Source organism: Melopsittacus undulatus, chromosome 11 (assembly GCF_012275295.1).
Source record: "Melopsittacus undulatus isolate bMelUnd1 chromosome 11, bMelUnd1.mat.Z, whole genome shotgun sequence".
NCBI classification, from domain to species: domain Eukaryota; kingdom Metazoa; phylum Chordata; class Aves; order Psittaciformes; family Psittaculidae; genus Melopsittacus; species Melopsittacus undulatus.
Window position 1 is genome coordinate 14942131 of NC_047537.1, and position 20197 is coordinate 14962327.

The window sequence follows — 20197 nt, forward strand, 5'->3', positions numbered from 1 at the left end:
GTTGGGCTTGAGCTGTGAAGATACTTTTCAAGCAGCTGAATCTGGTGTGAAGATGCTCATTACAGCCAAATCTGAAGGTCCTATAATAAATATGTGCAAGATAAGGTGCAAGACAAAGATTTTTGGCCACTGAAAGAAGTAACACAGCCAGGTACTAGCTGAATCAAGTTTCAAAAGGAAGAAGTGTTCATGCAATGGCTGCAGTTAGAACTTGATTATGATTTCACCTGCCTCACCTGCATTAGTTTTTCTGCAATCCCATCCCATCTCAACTCCTGTGCCCCTGTTTGGCATTTGCTTTACAAAAGTAGAATTCAAGAAGGGAACAAAAAACCCCTGCCCTCCTCTGCACCAGGGCGGCTGACATGCCACTCCTTTCATGAGTGCACTTCCACCAGTAGCCAGCAGTGCTTTGTTGATGTATGGCTGCAGTTACACATAGAGTCAAGTCCTGAATACTAATATGAGGGATAATGCTTTTTAGATATGTAAATTCAGTGCTTCACAGACACTTCACTGTCTCTGCTGACTCACTAGTACACAGTGCTGTACTTTCCCAGTAAGAACTATACTCCCTTGTGCCGGAGCTTCACAAGAAAGCATAAGGCATGGTTCTGCTCCCTTCTATCTGTCTGTGCATGCTCACGAACTGCATGCAGTTAAGTAATACTCCAAACTGATGCAACAAGGCAGATTTGCAGTGGCATCTCTCTCACAATGCTGCAAAAGTCTGCTTTATAAAGGCTTAGGGCCTATATTTCTATTGTGAGATTTCTAGTTTCTTAACCAACTGCAGCATAAGCCATTTAGCTGCTGAAAAAGCAGGCTTGAAACTCAATACTAACTGATGGCACCAAAAAACCCCAAGCCCACAAACACCACAGAATAACTAAGCATCCAAATTAATGGACTAAGCTTGAAGACAGGAGTAGATTTATTAGGAAAGAAACTTATTTAATATTAAATGTCCAATGACAGAGACAATCGGCTTTGTAACAGAAATTCAAAGATACTTTATTTCCATTTCTCGTATACCAAGAAGCTAGGAATAGCTTAGTTGTAAAAATGGGATCCGGTTTAGTTCGATTCACACAAATACTAAACATTTATTCTTGTGTTTTAAAGTCCAAGAATGAAAACTCGCAATTAAACACTGAGCAAGCCACGTGTTCAGGTTATGTTGGTTTCTTATCTTAAAAAGTCTTAAAGAAAAGAAAAAGGAGACAGGACTTATATTCTCAGTAGCATTATGTGCTCTTATCAACACATCTTTCTGAACTCTCTGGGAGGAAACACCAGTCCTGAATTAAATCTTTTATATATATAAAAAAAAAATAAAATAAAAATACTAACTCAACTTTTTATTTTTCTACGCCACTACAGCTTTCTTTCACCTCATTTTAAAGCAGATCTTCAGTTTAAGCTGTCTTCCTCTGTCTTCACAGACTCTTCATGGAGTAGTCCTATAATGCAGAAGTTTGGGAAAACAGACAATTAGACAGCATTAAGGGCATTTTGTTGTTATTCCTATACACTGTCCCAGTTGTTAGCTGGCAGCTTAACTCTACAGAGATGTCAACATGACTGGCTTTAGAAGCAATAATGTAGCATTAATGGTTTAATAATCGACATTAAGTGTTTAAGACTTCCTAGCATAAATAGTAAAGCTACAGTAACAAATTATGTGGCAAGAAGCTCATTTATCAGCTGTACTCTCCATTGTTAGCTCCTTATTTGAGGAATACAACTAAAGACCTTCTGTAACAGTAAGAAAGCCAAGTCAAGAGTGAGGAAAAAACTTCCAGTTTTCCTTTTAATACAGTATTTGTTATTTCCTAGTGTTTAACTGTTTCACTTCCAGCAACCAGTTTTTCAACACACATTATTGCCATGAACATTGTAATCATGTGGTGGCATCTGTCTTTGCATTTAATTTGCCTTAGAAGTCTGTTATCAGCCATTCTACCTCTCTGTATTATGGCTGACTGCAACTTCTCCTACACAGTAGGAAATATTAAACACATACCTCTTAAAGACTTGCATTGCATTGAAAGTAACCTGTAGTGTTTATTGCATTTTAAACTCTTTAAAGATATCTAATTCTGGGCAGCACTGCATCCCTACACACAGTTGAAAGAAAATTCCATTCTGTTAACATCGGCTTTTACAGTATTCACACAATACACAAAAGGTCCTTTTCACTATCTTGAAAATCAAAAAAAAAACAACACAACAGTAAGCTTAAAGATTACAGGCAACAGCATTCAAACATGGATGTGGGTAGAGAAAGGAGTACCTGGCATGAGTACCTGCTTAGTTTGACTGAATCCTTGATTTTTAATTTGGCTTTTCATGGGCCGCTCACAACACCAACGCTGTGTGAGGTATGGTAGTCAGCTGCAATAATTCATAAACCCTACACTTCCATCAATCCAATGCTACTGGCTCTCGAGTTACAGAACAAACTGCATTAGAATGCAAGGCAATAAAGCAAAAAAAAAAAAAAAACTAGAAACATCCTTGACAAAGAAATACTAGCAGTTTATATGAGAACAAAGTAGTCCAACATGTGCCTCCGATATTAAAGTATTAAAGCAAAAGGTTCTGCTGATGTACCAACACAATATGGACTTAAATACAAAAACAGTTCAACTTTTTTTTAAAAAAACCGATAACAAAATCCCTAAAAAATAAAAAAAGAGGAAAATTAATTTTGCTATGGTGACTATATTACAAATATGTCCCAAAGAGGCACACTAATGGGGGGGCACGAGTCTGCTACAAAATAGCTGAGACAAAACAATGTACCTCAAAATGTTTTGCAGGACTACACTGTCTTTTCCTTCAGAAGGTGCTTTAGTATGTCTTCTTACTTGGCTTAGTTCCATCTTCATCTGTGCATACTTACGCTGCACTGTTAAACAGTAACAAAAAGCCCTAATCAAAGTTTGAAATAATGCACTTACCTCTGTCTGATCTGAGGTCATATCAGATCAGTTTTAATTGGACTGAGTGTCACCTTCAGATTTAATGTCTTCACTGGTCCCATTGACCTCATTCTTAGTATCACTCTCCTTCGAGTCTGTATTTGTGTCTTCACTCTGTTTTTCTCGACTACTGGACTTCATACTACTTTTTTTATCATCAGATCCCCTCTTTTCTGCCATGAAAGAAGACATTGACCATGGATTTCAAAGTAAAAAAAAAAACAAAACAAAACATTGCACATGTGAGATATATATTGCATAAAAAATGGGACAATTCCTTTCTATAGCAATAACAGTAAGTAGTACTCCAAAAGTTACAGAAACCGGCTGGAATGGAGAGGGTAGCCAAAAAAGGGAAAAAGGGGACAACAGAGGGTGGGGAAAAGAGAAAGGACAGAGGCAGCTACTCAGCTCTCTGCTGAAACACACAAAGTGGGGTAAAGAAGCAGTCAAGAAGTTAGGCAAGTGTATCGTTATGGTGCATGGCTTCCTTACTTATCATGGGGCTGTTATTTCTTCCCCCCTCACCCTCCCAAGTTTTAATTTGGGATGTGTATGACTTCTTTGGTTCACAATTCTCATTAAATATAGCTCTTCAAAAGAGAATCCAAAAAGAGCGATGGGACAATGCATCACTGCATTATAAAATACATCAATACTTGCTACTTCAAAATACAGCAAAATCCCAAACAATCAAATACTTGGGAAAACAATATTAAGCATCAGTTTTGAAGGTGGGGATCACAGTGACAATCAAAACAAACTTTATTGCACAATTTGGCACATGACTGTCAGCATTATTAGTTCTCCATTTATAAAACCAGCAGGAAGTTATAATCCACTCATAAAAAAAGTTGGGGTGGGGGGACACAGTTTGGAAGGTAGATAAAAAGTGCCAAAGAAACAGCAAGATGGGAAGAACCCCACAATTTCAGACTGAAAAGTCTGCTGCAGTGCTGAAAACCTCATCTTTTCTCAAACATCTTCAAAGGAAGGAAGGAAGCCAGAAAAACATTTCCATGGCAACAAAACCATTCAGTATTAGAGCTGTAGATGCAGTGTTTGCAAATGTCGTAAAAACATCAATTTTTTCTGTATTATTTCATACCATAACAGTCAACCTTTGACCAGGAAAGATACTTTGGAGAAAAAAAAGGAAATAATCAAAAAAAAACAACCTCTCAGATGCCATCACACAGAACAACATTCATGCTCTTTTTTCTGATTATTCTCTGCTAGCCGGGCAATTAAAATGAATCATATAAATGTATCATTTCCCCAACACAGGAGCACATAGATCAAGCACTCTGACAAAGCTATGTTAAATAATGGGATCACCTTGACTGGCAGAACACGCATTTGTATTCCAGAAGACAAAGTAGAAATTAAACTTTAAAACAGAAGCAACATCCCAACTTGGTTTAAAACGGCACCAGAAGGAGGGGTGAAGCCCCTCACAGAAATGAGGGCAACTGCCTAAGGAACACCACTACCAAGGTTTCACCTGAAGCAGCACATCCAGTGCATGGTACCTGGAAGATGCAGGCACCAAGGTCAAAAAGCTCACTGAGGAACTAGTCATTCTGTATCTGTCTGCCCTCAGTTTTGAACTCCGCAGGTAGATTTGCACTCTAACTAACCTTGTTAAAAAGTCGTCTTTTTGTGTCTTATAGGTATCTTCGATGCACACGTAGATCCACTGAGGAATAGTAGTCTTGTTTCCCCGCAGAGGACTAGTAGTCAGCCCAATAATCTTATCTTCTGTCCTATGTAGATATGGTAGATCTTAATAGCCCTATGGATGTGCAGTGTGCAGGGTTTTGTGTCTTGTTTCTTGAATTTGGTCAGGAATTTAATTTTGTTTAAGGTTAAAAAAATCCTACTATTAAACTGTGGTACGAAAGATGAAACTCTTCTAAATCCCTTAATAATAAAACAGGTTTACCATAGCAAACCTCCAGTGTGTCAAGCAGGACTGAGAAAGTGTACTCCACAGATAGTCCAATGACTGAAATTCTTTCAACTCCTGGAGTATCTGCAAGCAGTTAAGTTCCTCCTCTCTTTTTTCTATCAGTAAGATTTCTTTCTTTAGAAGCACATACAATTAGCATGCTGTTGAAACTGGGAAGATTATTTCATCTGGGATCTATTAGGTATAATCACACAATATTGACCTTGCTTGCTTCCTGATTCAACACATGCACATTTTTCTGATTGAGACAGTGTGGGCAACTGAGATGTATTTTGTGAGAATGAATACCAAGATAATGTGAATGCAGAAAAATCAGTCAAACCTAAACACCAATACCTCAGTATTACTGAGGGTTAGGGTGTTCTGACTGTATTCGCCAAGGTTTAATCACCAACACAAAAACATGATCACAAGCACAATTACTTTTATATAAGTACATGACTTCAGATTATGGAAGGTAAAGAGCCAAGTTAAAGTGGTCTGAAGGCATGTTCCAGTATTAACTCTTCATAAAATGAAGATACATGCAGAACAGATGTTTTCCTTCTCTTAAAGAAACCCCCCTATTTACTCCACCTACTCCAAAGTTAGTTCCTTGAACACTAGCTGTGTTCTGAGGGTTTATATTAAGCTAATGCTCAGCTGGTATTTATGGCTAGTGGCTCCCTCCTTTGGCAATCGCATCCCTGTTCCTGAAACTTGAGTCAGAAATTAAGTGTCGCCATTTTTACACATACCTTTTTCTCACAATCTTAACGGTTGTTGCATTCCACAGTGTTTTATGAACAAGAAACCAACCTTCTGCATTTTCAAAGTACAGCACTAATTTAATATGTAACAGGAGGCAAGTCTTGGGCAACTGAGCCTTGCTTTTTGTCCTGTTGGGATTCATGCTTATAAAACAGTTTGATATTTCAAGATGAAAGGCACTATACCATAAGGAGTTTCAGCCAGGTCTTTGCTGCTTACTTTTATTAATTGCTGATCAATGCTGGATATAAAGAAAAATACAGTCTGAAGCTACTATTCCCAAAGGAGCAGTAACTGTAATAAGACTTAACTTCCACATTACTACCTTTTTTGTAAACAGCAGAACAGGTAACCAGCTTCAGATACATGAACCTCTAAAGATGACTACTTACCTACCTACAATGCTATACTTCAAAGGTAAGGATGTAATGGTGTTTACAACTCCATCACAGAAATTCAATGCTTGCTTCTTAAATACTACTGGTTTGGTTTTTCCCCTCTTTTTTAAAGGTCTTCCCATCAAAGGGAAAAACACAACCTTCTTCAGCAGTCCTGCTCTAAGGCCTATTTGTGCTTCTACAAATGTTAGGATCATATAGTCAAAAAGAGTAATTGATTTTCCCAGGTGGAATTTTCATCACAGCTCATAGCATCATCTCACTGTTCTTATTTCTGGAGGAAGAAAGTAGCAAGCAGCAAATAAAACAGCCAACAAGGAAATTGGTTAGAGTTAAAACTAAAAATAATGAGATGCTGAAGAAAGTTCTCTAGCTCCTCTATTTATGGAAGGCTCAAGGGAAGAGCTGAAAAGCCATTAAGCTCAAAACCAGACCAAATTTGAATAAATAAGAACACAGTTAATTATACGCACACATACACACAGAATACTGAATAGGACATTCTTGACCAAGTACCAGAAATCTGTTCAGAAAGCAGCAAAAAGGGCACAGTATCAGGTAAGAATAAAGTAACAGATGGACAGATATAGGCTACAATGCTGAATCCGAGTATAAACATCAGTTCCACTGCCAGTGAGACAAGCAGCTAAAACCCACTTGCTTGAAAAGAGCAAAGCAAAACGAGAGAAGAATTGATAGTAAAGATGCACCACAGTATAAACCAGGAAAGTGAAAACGCTCCAAGGAAGTCAAGCAAGAAAAATACATGAAGCATCACCAACATTTTGGCATCTGCTGGATAAATATGGGAAAGTAAGGGTAGGGCAAACAGGCCTATGCAATCCAGAAACATGCACATAGCACCTTCCATTCCAGAGAACCTCAAGAGTACCTTAAAAAGAGAACAGACTGTTTCATCCACTACTGACGGTCAGCTCAAATAGTGAAGTGGGGCGACTGTTTCAGACTGGGCATTAGGCAGCACCCCAACAGAGCCAGCAGTTTAGGCCAGAAGTTAGTATTACATTCCTCTAGAAGACTTTTAAAGGGGGAATTTAGCAATAATAATGAATTAGTGTCTTTTCACAGAATGTGAATCTGTAGCGTTCTCTGTGCAGCCTTTTTTAATCTTACTTAAAGCTTCTGAACACCAGCCTTTGGTGAAGCAGTGAGTCATCAGCAACAATGTTGTATGTGGCATGAACTGCTATAAAAGCATTCCAAGGACTAATAGAGCATTCCTTGAGACTCACCTGAATATTGACAAAGCAAATCTCACTTCATCAAAACAAAAAACACAACAAGGAGGAAGGATGGGGAGAACAGCAGGAGACTGGGGAGAGGGCATGAGATTGTAATTTAGAGCATTACAGAAAGTCTGCAAGATTTCTCTTGGACTGCATTAATGGATTAGAGAAAAAGCACTGTTAAAAGGAAAATAAAGGCAACATGATAGTGTAGAGAATAGATGGTACACGTGAAAACCCAGCTACCAGTCTCCCACGAAACACGTACCAACAAAGGGTAACTACAGCAGTACCTGCCAATAGTAGGAGTAGAAAATACTCACTCTTACGAAAAGCTGACTACAGGCTTACATTTCTCTGAAGGTAAACAGTAAACAGGTCTTAAGATACAACACAATCTCACAATTTGCAGACAAAATGGTAAGCTTTTAATAACTGCTGTGACAAGTAACTTGTGGACACTGGGGTGTATGCATGTACACAAGTGCATTACCAATAACTGGAATTAACAAAATGCTTCAAACTGGTTAACAGCAACACGTACAGCTTATAAAAACAGATCTGATTTGATCTTAAGAACTTTCAGTCACTAACTTAAAAGCTTTTGAGACTTTAAGGAAAGATCAGAACGTGACAGAAATATCAGAACTCAGTCTTCACACAAACATACCTTTTTCTTTTGACTTCCTGTCTTGTTCTCTCTCTCTGCTTTTGCTTCTGTGCTTGTAGGATTTCCGCTCCCGGCTTTTTGATCGTCTCCTGTCCCTGCTGCGAGACCTATGCTTTCTTTCTGATCTATCATGACTTCTGCTTCTTCTTCGGTCACGACTCCTTAACATTCAGAGAAAATTGCAGAGAAGAATGTGAATGTCAGGTGATTATTTTCTCAGTAGTAAAACTACAGCACTTTCTAATACACTGATTATTTGCAGAAATAAAAAGTGTTTAAAACAAGCCTTAGCATACTTCTCAGTATGCAAGACCTGGCTTCATATTGCCTTCTTCACTTAGCCAGAACACACCTACACAGCTTAAAAGCATTTACTACTAGGAATCAAAGACCAGTTTCAGGAAAAAGCAAGATCCTGTATTTTGGAAGTGTATGTCTACTCAAAGCTCCCTGGTAAGACTTCTTACACCACAATGGTGTCATCTACTTTCAAAACTTGACAGAAGACAGTGAACAGGCAGTGAGAACTTATCTTCAGAACCAGGAAAATAGAAGAAGAGAAGCTAACAAAGCAGTGATGAGACTCAGGCTGACAGATTAGCTCCCCATGAGATTTTTACATTTTGGGAAGTTGCATGAAAATTCATACACACGCGTACCTGCTTCGTCTTCTTTCTCTGCTTCTTGATCTTTTGTGGTCTCGTGAACGGCTGCATCTTCTGTCAGATGTTCTGCTTGAATGCCTACTTCGTGAACGGCTCCTTTTACGTCTCTCTCTATCACGAGCCCTCTCTTTTTCCTTTTCTTCTTCCTCCCGTCGCCTCTTCCTTTCCCGCTCCTCTCTTTCCCGTTCCCTCTCTTTCTCTCGCTCTTCTCGCTCTAGTTTCTCTTTTTTTAACCTTTCATCACGGTCAGGTTCCTCTGTTCTTTTTCTTAACTTCTCCTTAAAAGAAAAGTTCACAGACAGAAATGAACATTGCTCAAGAGAAACCATCCAACATAACTTAGTTTATACATTCTGAGGCTGTAGAAGCTTAAGCTTTTAAAATACTTCAGTTTTCCAAAGAATGGCCCACATATAAGCACTTTAAAATCCTTGAAATGGAAATCCTTTGTCTTGCAGAACCTTTTAGCTTGTCATTCTCACAAGAACACACCACAGTTCTTTACAAAAGCTACAAAAAAACTCCCACCTGAATTTGCATCTTTTGCTTATATCTAGTGTAATCGCATACAACAAAGAATGGCAGTGCAAGCACAGTGCTAAATGCACAAGTACAGGACTCCATTTGATTTTTATATACCATCTTTGGAGTATTTCACCCACTTGACAAAGTCCACTGGACAGCCTTTTATTTACCATAGAAAGCCTCCAAGCAATCTGCAGATGTTCAGTAACTGAAGGAGATGCTTACTTTTAAATCTTCTACTGTAGCTTTTATTTTGGCATAACCCATGTGCTGCTTCCCCATCAAGTGGTCATCTACCCTGGACTGTGCATCCCCTACAATTAAAAAGGCTCCACAAACTTCACAAACTTCCATTTGTTTTTCTTGGGCTGCAAAGCTCTCAATTGTCTGCAAAAGAAAAATATTTGATAAAGCAAAAAGTTTTAGCCAGAAGGCAGTGACGAGGTTTATTGCTACTGTTATCAAATCCTAAGCACTAGAGCTGAAAATCTTATCCACATGTTTTGTCTTTGAGTATTGCACCTACTAGGATGAGCAGGGCAAAGGGGCTACATAGACTCATTTCACATAAGCCCGCAAAGAGTAGATTAGGGAACACAGAGAACGAGCCTTACTCCTCACTGCAAAGGGTTAGTATGTATATGCATATAGCCATATCTGCAGCTTTCTTGCACTCTGGGGATTAAGGAAAACAAAAATTGGTTTTCTCCTAAGATAATTTCTTTGGCATCAAGTGAAACGTCTGGAGTTGCAGAATACCCATGGAATATGTCTCAAGGAATGAAAAGGCTAAAAGCCCATGAAGAAACACAAAAAGGAATGTTGAGCTTCACCACCAAAGGCTGGTGGTCAAATTAATTCAGTTTCAACAGAGAGTGGAGAAATACACTAGAATTTCAACATAAACCCAAGAGGTTATTGCTGTGCAATGTTCATGAATCATATAGTATGGACACAAACACTATCGCCTGCAACATTTTAGAACTTTTAAAAGAAAGTCTTTTAACACTGGATTTAACACATTTAAATGTCCCGTTATTGTCCCATGAATTCTGCATGGAACTTGCATGCCTTCATTGTAAGGACAAGGTTATTATAAACAGTGCTGCACCAACCTTTTAATCAAGTCTGACAGCACTACAAACATGTTACTTACTGAAGTTGTAGACCTCAGCAATTCTCTCTCTTCCTTTAACTGTTCAACAAGTTTCATCATTCCTTGTGCCTCTTCCACCTTCCCTTCTGAACCTAATTCTTCAATCTAAAGGCCAATTAAAAAAAAATCAACTGTAATTTTTAAACAAGTAGCAAAACCAAGAGATGTCTGGTGGGGGGAGGAAGAAAACCTTACCTGTTGTAGCAGTACATCAATTTTGTCAGTTAACACCTGAATCTTCTCTTCGTTTTTACCAGTGGGTCCCGCTCCCTGCCAAACAGTATAAGTTTTTTTTCTTTATTTTCTTTTGGTTTGGGTTTTTGGTTTCTTCTCTTTTTTCAGTTAAAATAGCTTTAAAACACATTAATGTCTTCTCATATTCCAGAGACACCTCAGGAATAACCTCCTCCTGCCTCTTCTCCCATGAGAGTCTACTAATAATAGCCTAGTCCAACATAAAATTCTCCTCAACACAGCTTAGTCCTCTCCTGCTGAGTGAAGCAAGCTCTAGTCACACTAATTTGTCCTAAATCAACAAAAACATTCAAGGCCCTGGCCCATAAAAGGTAAGACATCTGAAATCAAAGTCCTAAATTTAAACCCTGAAACCTCCATGCAGCTATTGCATATCTTTTCAGACACTCCACTATGACTTAAGATGGTCAGTGGGCTCTGAAATCTTTACTTCTGAGCGTAAGTACAAGAATCTCACTTCATCTGAAGTACTTGTTGGCAGTGCAATCTCTATAGGCTGCTGGAACAGACTTACATCTGCCTCCCCCTCAACCTTTGCTCTACTCCACAGCAAATAAGCTCTCTTAACTGTATACTCTCCACAGCTCCTTCTGAAGCAACTGGACTTTGTACAGAACAATTAACTGCGGCAGCAAGAAGCAGCAAGGCTACCATAGCAGTCATGAAACAGAGCGCAGGCCACAATCACTGCTCCAAATCCAGCAGCGGATAAGAAAAAAGCAAGTGGAGTAAACATGTAAAATTCTTCTCCCAGTCAGTTTAAGCTTCCCATTAACAGCTCTCCAGCACACAGAAAGACTGAGAAAAGCTGCACAGAAATAGTTCTCTCAAACTCCTGCGATTCCATCATTGCCTGCCAACAATGGTGCTGGAGCAGGAAGATGCTACTGCATAAGTGTGGCAGTTAACAGGGAGATTCAGCTCCATCAGCTGCTGAAAAACTCAGCACTGCCCTACTTCAGCTGTATCACCATGATGCAGCTTACTAGTGGAGGAGAGGAGCAAGTAAGGGTGAGAAGGTAAACTGAGGTTAACAGGATTTCTAGGGTGGAGAACAGATACTGATTCTGTAGGAACAGAGGCAGGACTGCTGCTGACTGCAAAGCCACCTGGCTTGTCCATTAAGGCCAGATGCAGCCTGCTAACTAATGGCTGAAGAGACCTATCTAACGCGAATCTTCTGAAAAAAAATGTATTTTGCCTGAGGAGACAAGGTGAAGGAACACAAAGACAGTAGCTAGAAGAAAAATTGCCTCACTAATCCTTCTAGACTCACCCCAGAAGACTGTTGATTCTGTGACAGTGCCAATCGAGCATGGCCTCTTCGGATCCTGCGCTCTACCTCTGCCAGTAAGCTCTGTAAATAGCGCAAGAAGTCTCTTTCATAGCCCACTTTCATAAAACGAGAGCTCTTCTCATACCTGGTAAGATAATATTTAAAACAAAAGCTCAGGTCAATCCAGAATACATGAAAAACAAGTAACAACCTGCAATGTTACAAATTCTTGCTCAAGGTAAGAGAATATTATAAAAACCAGTTAGCTTCTCATGGTTGGGGTGCCTTCAAGAAATTTCAAGCATACTAGAAATACTATTTGCATTAATGTTATCAACCAACATACTTACTGTTTACGTAGATTTTCATCATGTATTTTTTCACAAGGACCTAAAAAGACCATACAGATGTTTTAAGCTTGCATTCCTGAATGTTGTATTCACATTCCATCAGCATTTGTTTGTGCACCATAACAGAAAAGAGCTATTAAGCACTTCCCAAGGACTTTTATGCCTGCCTTTCTGCTTCCTTTGCTTGGAGTTTGAAAGACACATTAAAGAAAAAGAATGCCAATATGGTTTAGTAATTAGAAAACCAAAAGAGATTTTGAGGGATACAGGAAATACGATTTCCAGATCAAGTTCTACATGGGTAAAACTACACAAAAAATACCTTAAACACCTGGGGCCTTAAAAAGAGAAGAAAAATTACGTATGAAGGGTAATTTCACCAAGCACTTTCTAAACTCCAGACAGCATTCTCTGTAATAAACTGGCTATGGATCTACTGAGTAAACTTAGGAGGTGTGCAGCCTCAGTTCATGAAGGTAGTCACATTAATATTTCCCATCTCCCCCAGCCCATCAAAGTCTCCAATGGACTTGGAAATACATGCTAAGGAACCTGTTTTTCCCAGTACCCTTTCTCTAAACTACATGTTGCTCACATACCATCACTTGAAAGCTACTAGTAATTTAGAGATGGCCTTCAGTAGTAACTACTACAGTAAATGAGTCTCTAATGTAAAAAAGCTCAGCAATATATAACCCCACAAAAATAAATTATAATTAAAAATAAAAGTTCTACGATTCTATGATTTTTTCACTTAGAAAAGTAGGATCTGGAATAAATATTGCTCTTAACATACTGTATCACTGGCAAGCCTTTAATAAAAAAAATCTTATTTTCAAAGTGTTTTGACAGAGCATTAAACAACAATTATGTAGCCTGCAAACAAAAGTTAACTGTAATTACATGAAAGTTAATGAAAATGACAAGACTTACCTAGATCAGAACGGGTGTTTGTAAATAATTCAGCCGGACAAAAGCCACATAGGTAGTATTTACAAACCTGACAGACAAGAAAGGAACAGGTATCATTTTTTTAACTCCCAAATTGTCAATTTTAGGTCATCACTTCTATTTTCTAAAATACAGCACAAAAATCCCCTTTGTGCACTGTGAAATTTCTGTGTATTTCACACATTTATGCTACCTGGGTAAAATGGGCCACCATGTGCATCTTAAAAGATCAAAAATCTTACTTTCCATTGCAATAATAGTATTTCTTAATTTTACTTCTAAATATTTAAGATTACAGGAAAGTGTCATCTATTTGTACATATAAAACAGCATTTGATATTTCCAAAGGAATTCAATCAGATTGAACCAATAAAAACGGTTACAATTCCTTAACCATGATATCCTACAAGGGGTATGTCTGCCATGAAAGCATGAGAGCAAGTTGCTCTTAGCTTGTTCATAGTAACCATATTCAGCCTTCATTTAATTAATACTACTGGCCAGAACATGAGCCATCAGCATTCAAACATCAGGTACTGCCTCAAGGACGCTTATGCCAATTCCAAGACTTAAGATCACATACAATAACTATCCAAAAGCTTCCCCATTACAATGCTTTTAAAAATCCCTACTTTAAGAATGATATGCAAAGAGACATTGTACCTCTTAAGGCAGACAGAGAAGACATTGATTTTAACCTGGTTTCCTGCCAACTAAGAAAGGGTTTGTTTTGTTTCTACATAGCCTATTTTTGAATTAGGAAGCCAGGTTCTTTTTTTATAACAGAAAAAAAAAACGGTTAAGTCTAGCCAGTAAATACTTAACATATGATGGGATAAAACCAGCTTTGGTTAAAAAGATTATCACCCTCACCCATGAGCACAAGTTTAGCTAATCAAGTTGGTCAGTTCTTGAAGTTCATAACACAGAAATATCTCCTGTCTATCCAGCAGGACACAAAGATAAAAGTCAGAAATACTTTCACACCTAACTTCATGGACAATCTTAAAGAATAAAGTCTTCAACAGACCCTTCCCCTGGATGTGATTATCATTCACTAACTGAAGTGTCAATCCAAAACTAGCCTGGACATTCTTTTATCACCTCTTTTATGTTACACCAGTCTTTAATATTTGGCAAATTAATAACTGCTACTGTGCATCACAGCCTAGTTCTTGTATTCTCACATGTGGTGTGGGCAAAGATTTCTGACATACTACTTCTAAGATCCATTTTAAAGCATTTTAATAAACTGGGGTGAAGAGGCCTGAAACTTACACCATACCAACACCTCAATGAAACGTCCCAGGCACCAACTGATCAAATTAGATCAGTCCAACTTATTTTTCTACACTGTCAGACTGAAAAAACAGACTATGGGAGTTAGAATAGTACTGACTGCTTTGCAGATTACACAGAAAAACCACCAAGCTTTCTACTAAGCCAAGGACTTGGAATAATTCTCTGATTAGGACACTGTGGCACACATCTGAAGCCATTTATCAAGAATAGTCATGAAAGAAAAAAGGGTGGTGTTTTCTCAGGAAGCAAGGCAAAAGTTACTGCACAAAAAATTGATCTCAGAATCTGCTCTATTCTCTGAAAGCTGTAGTACCCCTTCTTTTAATAGCATGTTGTTTCAAGACAGCAGCTTCTGGGATGAATTTCTGCACTAGTCAATAGAAATACAATTTCTCTCTATATTCTTTCTCCTCCATTTTCTCATCTTCCTATCAAAGTACTAGGATCAGTGAAAAGAGATGGGTTAGACAATTTCCTAAGACATACAGAACATGATAATAATTGTTTGAGCATTTTATGATGTAAAGAGAGTTGCAGAATGTCTTCTGTCAGCTCAAAACCTACATGAACTGGCCTGTAACAGTTCTAAAACAAGCAGCAATAAAAGAAGCAAAAGAAAAGTTAAGGGACAGAAGTATTATTAGTTAAAACAGAAAACCAACAGCAGAAATAATTAAAATAAGTTAATGTTGCAGCACTGCTAGGAAAAGCTTGCTTTTATGAGGTGACAGTTACAGCCAAAAAGGGTAGTAATGAATACTAAAATGTGCAGCTTATACATACATGACACACTGCATTAATTATTCGGATATATTAAAAACCAAAACAAAATCAAAATGAAATAAAACCCTCATACACAAGCAAAAACAGCAGTTTTCTCCTGACTGGCTCTGGTTGCTATGGCTTCTAGTCAATTACTTGACATTCTTGACTAAGAAGCAACCTGCAGAGAAAATACATTACAGTGGTCCAGACTATTGAGTTTGCAGCATTTCTCCCTCTGCCTTACCTATGTCATTATGCTCTGCAACTGATTTCACTTTAACAGAAAAATATTACTTGAGAGAATCTTGCAGAATCTTGAAAATTTTCATTCTGACCTAGCTTCCCCCTGTGGTACACGCACCTTGAGAGGCTGGAGATGCTAGTCAGCTGCACTTACAGTCCATCTTGAGTAATCAATGATGAGTGCTAACAGAAAGGGCTAAGACACAGCTGAAGCATTATCGAGCCATTAAAGCCCCAAAACACAAGTGATATGCTTCAAATGGCACTACTGACCCATGTCTTCAAACATTGCTGCACTTAGCACAAGTCAGAAGTAACATGGAAGTACATTCCGTATTCGAAGGAAGAGCAATAGGCAGTTTAGAATCATGGAATTAGGGGGGATACAAGCACTTATTCCTTTTTGACAAATTATTCTGACAGCTTCACTACCAAAAAGGTGTAACAGGGAGGAAGGTTACTGTCAAACTATTGCAGCAGAATTAGCCACAGCTTGTGCCTCAAAGACTTTAGGGTCTCACATTTCGGTAAGACACTAGAACAAATACAGACAGAGGCTTGGAACTTTCCACTCTTCGTCTCAAATTCACTAATCCTTGAAATCTCTTGGAGATGGGAAAGTAGTACACTTCACCTCAAAGCTGATTTAAGCAACAGCAAGATCAGCTACCTCCTCCACAGTCTGTGAACCAAGACAAAGCCTTTCTATATAAAGAAAGTATTGACAGCTCCGTATCATTAACACTTCCACATTAACGTGTTTCTCTTCTGTCAGAAATTATTTACTGATAGTCAAGTATCAGTGTAACTGTAATAAATAATTTTGTAAGCAAATTCTTGTAGGAAGACAATTCCTAGTAAAAAGGCTGAGAATAAAATTCAACCGGTTGTAGCTTATACACCAAAAAAATAGAAAATTCCTTTATATACATGAGTTCTTTGAAGCATTTAAAGTTTACATGCATTAGATAACAATGCTCACCCACCCAAACTCAAAGAAAACTAAGCCCTTCTTCCCAAACCTCACATTTAGAGATAACCTTTCATTACTAACTTTCTTTCAGTAAAGTCCTCTCCCTGCTCATCCTGCAGAGGATCAAATTAGGTCTTCAGCATTTAAAAAAAGTGTTAACCAGCATAAATAGCCAATGTTTTAAATACAGAACCTAAATTTGGAGGAACTGCATTCCTACTGGAAATAACTTCTCATAAAGTCATTTACCCCTAGCAGCTCCCCACCCCTTCCCACTTTCTGAAAACAATGAATTTACCATGAAGGAACCATCACAATCTCAAAGCCTTATACGAAGCATGGGGTAGTCAATGCTGGCCTTTCTTGTGCTACAGAACAGCCTCAGAGCTCTTACACAATCGCTGTTTCCACGTGAACTTGTTTTGTATCAGCAGCATATTAAAGCAAGAATGCGTGAATCAATAAAGTTACTGTTCCAGAAATATACTATGTCTATGGGTATGACAGTAAGCACAAAGATTAAAATATATGATGCTAATAATTTCCTCCTGCAAACAAAACAGAAAGCCTTTATGTCAGAACTAGAATTGATCATCTAAGGACATGCTGCAACACTGAAACATAAAGCAAGCAGGATTTTATTTTTTTAAGATTAAAGGCTTTAATCATGTCAAAGTTTTAAATAACTTAAGCCCTGCAAAAGGCTTTACAATACATGATCAACCTATTTCATTAAAACTGCAAATAAATGCTCAGCTATCACACACTCTACCTCCACACCTTCAACATCTACTGTCTTGGATCTCACTGCATCTTCCATATAGTTTCTGACAGCCACCCAGATGCAATTTACAAACAATAAAATAGAGACAAGCCTGTTTTGATAACTTTGCATAGCTGAAACTGATGGATTGCAACACAAAATCCTAAGCTTTGGTATGAATACACAGGTTTACATTGAAAAGGCCACACCTTGAGATATGTCTAATCCTACAAGAAATTACATTAGTGTATATATTTCATCTGAAAAGCAAAACAGCAGTCAAATAGATGAAGTAATGTTACTACTGATGTTACAACTTTATCTGCATTTTCTGTCTGATAAAACACATCAACATTGCAGATTTCATCTTTAGGTCATGCAGAAGTCAAACACGTTTTAACAGCAATGATTTTTTTTGTAATGAATTTGGCAGTAGGAACTTGACTATGGGAACCCATGAAAACATTCCTTTCAGATAGGTTACATTTAATTATGGCCCTACACACTTCATAAATAAAAGCAGGAGCAAGGTAAACAGCAGCAGTTCCTGCAAGACTGAAGCTCAAGCCTAAACCTGTGAGTTTCCCACTGGTCTCAGACATGGAGAGCTCTCCCCTTTCCCAATTGCCAGCAAAGGACTGGGAAGAAGAGACAAGGACCTGTTTCTATAACAACAAAACTGAACAGCTTAGAGACAGAGTCCTATAGTCTCTCTCCTCAGTCTAAATGGAAAAAAATATTGCTTATTTGAAGATGAAGAAAGTAATATGAACTTTATTAAAGAAAATGCATAATCTTTCTCATCTTATGAAATAAATCAAAATAATTCTCTTATCTATTCTACATGGACCAACATGGCTCAAGCTATTTACTTCGTATTTCCAAAGCTGAACTCCTCTTTATTTTGAGTTCAGAATCAAAAGAAAATATGTAACTGGACACCTAACTGAATGATGATATTGGATTAGTAAGGGAAACTTAAAAAGACATTAAGAAGGTCATGAAAATTTACTGAATTCACAGTTTCCTCCTGACTTGCACAGCTTACCTATAGCAGTATTCATCAGTGACAGGACAAGAAGTAACAGGTTCAAACTTAAACAGGGGAAGTTCAGGTTATATATAAAGAAGAAGTTCTCTACTGTAAGGGTGGTGAGGCACTGGCACAGGGTATCCAAAGAAGTAGTAAATGCTCCATCCCTGGCAGCGTTCAACAACAGGCTGGACAAAGCCTTGGGTGACATGGTTTAGTGTGAGGCATCCCTGCCCACGGCAGGGGGTTTGGAACTGGATGAACTTAAGGTCCTTCCAAATCTTACTCTATGATTTTTCAAACAGGGGGGAAATTTAACAGCATCCCAAGAAAACGATAATTAATGAGGAGCTAATTGCTTTATGGAGCTTAAACCACAGAAACACCAATCCCACGGGTAGTAAAAAGCCTATTGTAGCTGCGACATTTTCTTCTAACATATACTATACTGTAACTCAAAAAAACATATAATGAACAATGGGGGACGGGGGCCAACAGGGAGAGAGAAAATATTTCACCTCTCCCAAAGCAGCAGCTATAGCAACTTTATTACTACTGCTGGTGTTTTGTGAAACAACTTACAATATGACTACAATGGATGACCCTAAAAGTCATCATTCACTAAAGCTCAGCCTCACTCAGGAATAAATAATAATAATAACCTTCAGTTCTTTATTGCAGAAAATTAATGAACCACCACATTAACAAAAAAATACACAAGTACTACTAAACAGTAGAACTGTTCACGTTAGTCCCCCCCAGGAACTGCAGAATTCCTTTAACTAAGAAAGTACAGGAAGAATCAAGCTTTTCTTCGCAAAAATCCTCAGTTTCAAAAGTGTTATTGCTTTTTCTTGCACTACAACCTCCAGACAGTGAAGTCAGTATGTCTGTACCCTTCTGTTTCCTCCCCCAATACGACACTCAGGAAGAGATCCAAAGACATTTGTCTTCCAAACTACTAACGTCTGTCTCATGTCCCTTCGTGCACGCTAGCAAGTCTCCATTCTGAAAGTGGCTATATCCACCACCACCACCCTCCCAACACAGTATTTTCCCCCTTCCCCTGCACACTGGAGACCCCAGCCACCCACAGGCCTCTCACAACCCCGCTATTCCCGCTTATCGGCACTCCGTGCAGACCACGCCGAACACAAACACACGGCCTCCCTCCTCCCAGCAGCCCAAACAACAGCGCAAACCCTCTCGCACAGCCCTGCTATGTCGGGACGCTGCTCCCTGCCGGACACCCGGTGGCTCCTCCTCACTTTAAGGCTTAACGAGGTTCCCGCTCAACGGCCCGGGCCCAGCGCTCTCCGCGGCCGCCATGCCCCAGCCCCACAGCCCTGGGCTCCGCACCAACGGCCCGGCCCGCGCCGCACCGAAGGCCCGGGGAACAACCCCCGGGGCCGGCACCTTATCCCGAGCCGTCCCCGGGCCGGAGGGAAGCCGCAGCCCCGCACCTGGCGTCTGTGTCGCTACGACAAACCCCTGCGAGGGGGATGGGGAGAAGGGAGGGGAGAGAAGGCTTTACTCACACTCTCATGGTCCCACCGCACGTTGCTGCGCTTCTCATCCGGGGCCAGGTTTCTGTCCCGGCCCATAAGCTCATCCAGGAGCTGTGCGGCCGATATCATGGTGCCTTCCTGGCCGAGTCCCCCCTCACCAAACACGGGCTCCGCCGCCGCCTCTCCTCACGAACCGACCGCGCCGCCGCCGCGGACGGTGACAGAGACAAAATGGCGGCGCGGCTCCTCGCCCAGCCCACAATGCACCGCGCGCCTCCTAACCGCCTCTGCGGCGGCGGCCTAGCGCGGGGCCTGCGGGCGGCACCCAGCCCTAGCTGGCGGCGGTTGAAACGGCGGTGGAGCCGGTGTCCTTCCCGCGGCCTGGCCTCCCGCTGAAGGGCCTGACAC

The 20197-nt window shown here is 39.6% G+C and overlaps 1 protein-coding gene across 5 annotated transcripts; it reads right to left on the minus strand.

The window, feature by feature from the left end:
- Nucleotides 1-916: 916 nt before the first annotated feature.
- LUC7L3 (LUC7 like 3 pre-mRNA splicing factor) lies at nucleotides 917-20033 on the minus strand. 5 transcript variants are annotated; one of them, XM_031044809.2, is made up of 12 exons: nucleotides 19820-20033; nucleotides 13185-13251; nucleotides 12252-12291; nucleotides 11902-12046; nucleotides 10566-10640; nucleotides 10371-10475; nucleotides 9440-9601; nucleotides 8684-8967; nucleotides 8025-8185; nucleotides 3020-3160; nucleotides 2809-2914; nucleotides 990-1463 (listed from the first exon to the last, which is right to left on the minus strand). In XM_031044809.2, the coding sequence occupies exons 1-12, from the start codon at nucleotides 19916-19918 to the stop codon at nucleotides 1451-1453; spliced, it is 1398 nt and encodes a 465-aa protein (XP_030900669.1). In that variant the 5' UTR covers nucleotides 19919-20033; the 3' UTR covers nucleotides 990-1450. The 5 variants fall into 5 exon arrangements, 4 of the variants coding, with proteins under 4 accessions (XP_012983261.1, XP_030900669.1, XP_030900670.1 ...); XR_004079971.2 differs by having other exon boundaries at nucleotides 917-1463; nucleotides 2809-3160; XM_013127807.3 differs by having other exon boundaries at nucleotides 917-2914.
- Nucleotides 20034-20197: the final 164 nt, after the last annotated feature.